Raw genomic sequence first — 6,000 nt, 5'->3', positions numbered from 1 at the left:
AGAGAGGATGCCCGAGAGAGCCTGGCCCCCGGCCGGTGCCCACCTCTGCCATCATCAGAGTGAAACGTGCGGCTGCGGGGCTGCGGGCTTTGCGAGGTGCCAGGAGCAGAGGAACCCCGGCGCGGGCGAGAGTTGGCAGGTGCCCTCGGTGACTCAGGCGGGCAGCCTCCTGGAAGCGGGGTGGCCGGGCCGGGGGGCGGGCCGCGAGCCGCCGGGCGGGGGGAGGCCGTCCCGGGCCGCTCATTGGGTCCTGCCGGCGCAGGTGTGCGGGCTGGCCAATCGGCAGCGCGGGGGGCGGGTCCCCCGGGCTCACCTGGCCGGCGGCCGGCCGGCCCTGGCAGTCTCGGCCCCGGGCAGCGCCTGCTGAAGCCTCTCCAGCTGCGCCCGGGCCCTGCCCGCACTGCCCCAGCCGCCGCCAGCATGGGCACCGGCGGGGACTGGCCCCTCAGCCCCGTCCTCCTCCTCCTGCTGCTGCTGCTCCAGGTGAGCCCAGGGCGGCGGGGCCTGGGGCGCTTTCCGCCCCTTTGGGGGACCTCCCCCAGAAACCGAAGCTAGCTTTCGAGGGGGATAGCCGGCTCTAATCTGCCCCGGAGCGGGCACCTTGGCACCCCACTCCCTGGGGGCGCCCCTTTAGGACACTCCGCCCCGATCTGGCCCCTCTCCCTCCTCGCCTTTGGGGGGAGGGGACATTGGCCCGAAGTTTTAGGGGAGTCATCTGAGGTCAGCCCGGGCGGGGGTGGGGTGGGGTGCCCCGGGCTGGGGCACCGGGGGGAGCCGGCGGGTGGGCTGCAGGGGGCAAAGCGCCAGTGGTCTGAGTGTTGTGGGAGCTGGTGCCGGGATTTCGGGGGGCAGGGTGGGAATCGTTTCCGAGTAAGAATGCGAGCTGGGGGGGGCCGCTGAGTGTTTGGGGGTGTTGATGGGTACGGGGGAAGGCGACCCCGGGCTGGGGGCTGGAGGAGCTCGGGCTGCTGCTTCCCCCCGCCAAGGTTTCGGGGTCCCCCCGGGAGCGGGTTTCTGGTGGAGAGGGAGCGGCTCCGGAGCCCCGGGACCGGGCGAGGCTGGCTGGTTTCGGTGCGGGGCAGGGCGGCGGTCCCCACCGGCTGCCAGGCACCCCCAACCCCCTTCTCTTCCCGCTCAGGCGTCCCCGGGGCGCTGCGAGGACCTGAGGGCTTGCCGGCCCGGCTTCGCCTCCGAAAGTTATACCTTCGAGGTGCCGCGGCCACACCTGGAGCGAGGCCGAGTCCTGGGCCAAGGTAAGCGGCCTGTGGGGGAGGGGTGGGCGGGGAGCCTTGACCTAGGAGCGGCGGGGGGGGGGGGGTGACTAACCCAGTGGGGTCCCCGCTGGAAGTGAACCTACCCGGGAACCGGCCCCGCAAAGACTTACCGAACTTGCCAACCTCGATTTACTTGTTTTTTTACCCCAATAGAGGCCCTAAATCTAAGTCTAAAAATGATTTAATAGCCCCCCCATCTTATTAGCAAAGCGTTGGATTTGGCTTCTTAGGGTTAAAAATAGAACTAATAATATTCCTATCTATAATTGATTAAAAGCCCTGCTGACTGCCTGAGATAAGCAGGTGAGTGGCTGAGGGGTCATTTCTGGGGCTTCTCACAGCGCTATGAGAATTATGTTTGAGTTTCTAAGTCTTGCTGGCCCAGGGAGGAGGAAGCCGGGCAAGTCATTGGCTAAATGATTGGAATATGGTATCTTGCAGTTTCGCTGTGATTAATCTGCTCCCACACTGGGAACTGCGGTTTCCTTCACTTTAGCTTTCTCCATTGTTTGACTTTTAAAAAAAATGGGCATCTGTGATTTTATCTGTTGAAATTCCACTCCCCCTTTTCTGAGCTATTTAACTGTAACTTAGTTTTAGCCAGTAGCCTGAGGGCTGGCCCTTGGTCACACTGGAGAATACCTTCTTAGAGGTAGGAGGTTTTCCTGACTCCTAAAGGTCAGCCCTAAAGAGCTGAATTTGATTTAAGCTCCTATTCTACCTCCTACACTCATTTGATTTCAATCAGTTTGCAACCTAATTGGGGAGGGCCAAATAAGCAAATGTGAAATCATTAAAAAATAAATGCAATCTATTGTTTTTAAAGTTTCTCTATTTTCCCAACTGCATGCCATGGTAGTTTTCAATGATCATTTGTTATTATAGATTTTATTTATTTTGAGTTTTACAATTTTCCCCCCAATCTTACTTCCCTCCCCCCCCACAGAAGGCAATTTGTCCGACTTTACACAGTTTCCATGTATACATTGTATACATTTCCCCATTGAAATCCTCGTGTACTTCAGAATCTAACTTGTTTTACCTCCAACTAATCTTCCTAGACTGTTATTAGCAAACTATTTTGCTCCTAATTTATACACCATAGTTAAAGGAACTTTAATTCTACAAATTTTGCTAATAACTACAGAACAATGTATACATTGATCCAAATTGAGTGTGATGAGAGAGAAATAATATCCTTAAGGAAAAAACATAAAGTCAATGATCATTTTTTGCAATGCTTTGAATTTTATATTTTCTTCCTCCTTTCGTTCCCTTCCCCAATAGAAAGATATCTAATATAGGCTATATGTATGTACAGAAGAATCAAATCAGAGGAAAAAATTAGAGAGGGGGAAACATATAATACATTAAACAACTTTAAAAAATTGAAGATAGTAAATTTTGCTCTGCAATCAAACTGCACAGTCCCTTCTCTGGCTAGGGGTGGTATTTTCCAACACAAGTCTTTTAGAATTGCCTTTGATTATTGTAATGTTGACATGAACAAGTCCATCATAGCTGATCATCACCCAGTGTTACTGTTAGTGGGCAGAATGTTCTTCTGGTTCTGCTCACTTCACTGAAGCATCAGTTCATGAAAGTCAACAAATACAATTTAATAGTTCAATTGTGTGATTCAGCAAATGCTGTTCAGAGGAAAAGAGATTTCCTAAATTAAATTACAGGAACTCACTGTATTCCCCCCCAATATATAGCAAAAAACACTGCAGAAATATGTTTCTTTGTATGCACAGTATATTTAAAATATTGAAGGGAACTGTAATTTAATCAGTAAAGGTAGTTTCCAGATCAGCTGTTTTGCAACTACTATTCTTAGTTGCTTAGGAACACTGAGGTTGTATGATTAATCTGTATGGTTGCCTAAATGTTGGAAGGAAGAAGGCTTCACACTACTTGTTCTGTAGTTATTAGCAAAATTTGTAGAATTAAAGTTCCTTTAACTATGGTGTATAAATTAGGAGCAAAATAGTTTGCTAATAACAGTCTAGGAAGATTTGTTGGAGGTAAAACAAGTTAGATTCTGAAGTACACGAGGATTTCAACGGGGAAAATGGAAACAGACAACATACGTACGTAGTACAATAAAGAATGAAAAGAATATTCATTGTTCATGAGGAAGCATAGCAATTATATTCCCTGAACTTTAGACTGCTTCTCAATCAATTGAACGACCAAGTGCTTACTTTATAGTTTGACAAAATAATTCCTTTGAAGAAGCATGAGCTATAGAGTAGTGAGGGAATGAATGTAGGACAAAAGTAGAAACAAACCCTCAGCCTTGGATACTCTTCCATTTTTATTTCAAGATTTTGCTTTGCTGTTTGGAAATACTACAGAACTTCATCATCCCTGTTAGTAGAATGAAGACTTAAGGCCCATGAGTTCCATTTCAGACCAAATCTGAGGAGATATAAATATAAACAAATCTGGACCCTCCTCCTTACCTTTCAATGGGGCTATATTTCACACAAGGGCAAAGTTGTAACTTGGGAAATGATTGGGCTTACCATTTTTCTTCCTGTTTTTGATTTTTTTTCCTGTAGCCTTCCAGTATTTCTTTTCTTATAGTGAAAGTTCTTTTTTTTTTTTTTTTTGGCTTTGAGCTTTGGTTGCTTTATTGTTCTTCTCCCCATAGGTTCACCGAGTTCCCACATAGCATCCTCCATCAATCCTCCGTTTTCCTTACATTTGAAAGATTCAGTGAATGGTGATAGAATCAGTATGTCTACTGCCTACTTAAAATGGGTGTAAGAAAGCAAATCTTAAGTATCCTATTTTGGAATTCCTTTCTTCCTCCTCTTACCAACCAGTGTTGGTAAAGATGCAAAATTGCCCTGAAAGAGAAGGTTATTAAGAAGCTTCCATTCCTATTTCTCTTGACTTAGTGAGAGAAGTCAAAGAAGGGTAAACCATTCAGGTACTTGGGGCTGTCCACTAGCATTTAAGAAAAACAGAGGCAAACATTAGAGATATAATAACTAGGCTGCTTGATAGGAAGTTAGGAAGACCATGGTTCAAATCCCAACTCAGATAGTATGGATAAGTCATCCTTGGCCTCACTTTCCTCCTCTGTAAAAAGAGATTTCCACTAAGGCTTTTCTCAGCTATCCTATGATTCATGCTACTATAAGCAGCACTTTGACACTTTCTTCCACCATTTTTGTTAGACCCTGGATAAGTTACATATAACTGATACATATATTAATGTTGGCTGAATTGAATTGGATGAACCATCAACCAAGAGCAGATAGGTAAAGTATCTTTTACAGATTCCACTAAGGAAAACCAGTGATAGGTGCCTTCCTCCTCCATCTCACTTCCTCCTTCCCTTCTCTGTCTTCTCCTAAAGAGCCTTAATGAGAAGGCTAGTAAGAAGTTTCCATTCCTGCTTTTCTCAACACAGAAAGACGAAATCAAAGAAGGGTAATCCTTGCCCTTAAGTTTTACATTCTGCTGTGCAAAATTAGGTAGAAACAATTTAGGCTTGAAGTAAGAAAATTGAGTGGAAGACCCTATCTTTGGAGACTATCAAGGACTGGGGAACCTCCGAGCCATTACCAAGGCAACCAAAGGGGGGGCTGGATGTACTGGGTATTTAAATGCAGCCTAGGAGCTTTTTAGAGTTGAATTGATTAAATATTTGACCAAATATAGCCCATGAATGATGTTATAAATATCCAAATAGCCCTTGGCAAAAACAAAAAAGCTAGATGGGCTAGATGATCACTTGTTATTGTGGTTTAAGTAATAATATTAGTTCAAGTAGATGACCACAAGGTCCTTTTTGATTCTGGAATTCTCTTACTCTGTAGTTTTTTTGGGGCGGTAGCTCTAAAAACTGGGAGAAAGGATCATCAAATATTTTGTAGAGAAGAAAGTTATAGAACCTAAGAGATAAGAGCTAGGAGGAAGTAAGTGCCCCATGAGCAAGAGAGATAAGAATGTTGAATTTGAGAGAACATCACATCTTGAGTAATTATGGATTCCAACTCCATAAAATCTCATCTTTGAGAGTAATTAAATCAGGAGTCTGGAAAGATAGATGAGCATCCAATTGTAGAAGGGCTTTAATGCCAGACTGTTTGTATATTTAGCCCTGCATGGAAGCAGTTTTTTAACTGAGTAACATGGTCAGATCTGGGTCTTGGGAATATTTGTTTGGCAGGTTGGGTAGAAGTTGAATTTGGGGAGGGGGGTGCCAATGTGAATTGCAGTAGTCTAGGTGAGTTGGAAGGGTCTGAATTAGGGCAGAGACTGTGTGAGTAGAGTTGGGTTGGGGTAGGGTAGGTAATTGATGGAAGAGATTTTATGGAGTTGGAATCTATAAGCTTTGGTGCAGATACTTCAGTTATTTTTCATGCTTTAGAATCCCCAGACATGTACCCCTTTGGACTCTTATTTCTTTGCTATATCTCTCTCCCTTCATAGTGATTATCAAACAAGCTAGGCAAGTTCCCTGCCTCCCCATGTGTGCTAAGCAAACATCCTTCTGCAAACACTCCCATAGACCAGAATGCCTTTCATCAGAAAATAAAATTCAGTCTTATTTTTCCCACTATCCTTGATTAGGACAGTCTGTTGAAGGTGGGCTTCCCCCCCCCCTTTTTTCCCCTTAATTAGAAGAAATAGGCTGATTTTATTATGAAACCTAGAGAGGGAGAGAGGAAGGGAAGCAGGGAAAAAGTGGACTGCTCCCTTATCT

General features: G+C 45.8%; 1 protein-coding gene across 1 annotated transcript in view; it reads left to right on the top strand.

Annotated features, from left to right (window-relative positions):
- The first annotated feature begins 415 nt into the window (after positions 1-415).
- CDH1 (cadherin 1) overlaps positions 416-6,000 on the top strand; it is a 61,358-nt gene continuing 55,773 nt past the window's right edge. The window contains exons 1-2 of the mRNA XM_074200624.1: positions 416-483; positions 1,139-1,253. Of these exons, the coding sequence (XP_074056725.1) occupies positions 421-483; positions 1,139-1,253 (178 nt within the window). The 5' untranslated portion in view covers positions 416-420. The remainder of the gene's footprint in view (positions 484-1,138; positions 1,254-6,000) is intronic.

Source organism: Macrotis lagotis, chromosome 1 (assembly GCF_037893015.1).
Source record: "Macrotis lagotis isolate mMagLag1 chromosome 1, bilby.v1.9.chrom.fasta, whole genome shotgun sequence".
NCBI classification, from domain to species: domain Eukaryota; kingdom Metazoa; phylum Chordata; class Mammalia; order Peramelemorphia; family Peramelidae; genus Macrotis; species Macrotis lagotis.
The sequence above is the reverse complement of the archived record's forward strand: the minus strand, read 5'-3'. Positions and strand labels throughout refer to the sequence as shown.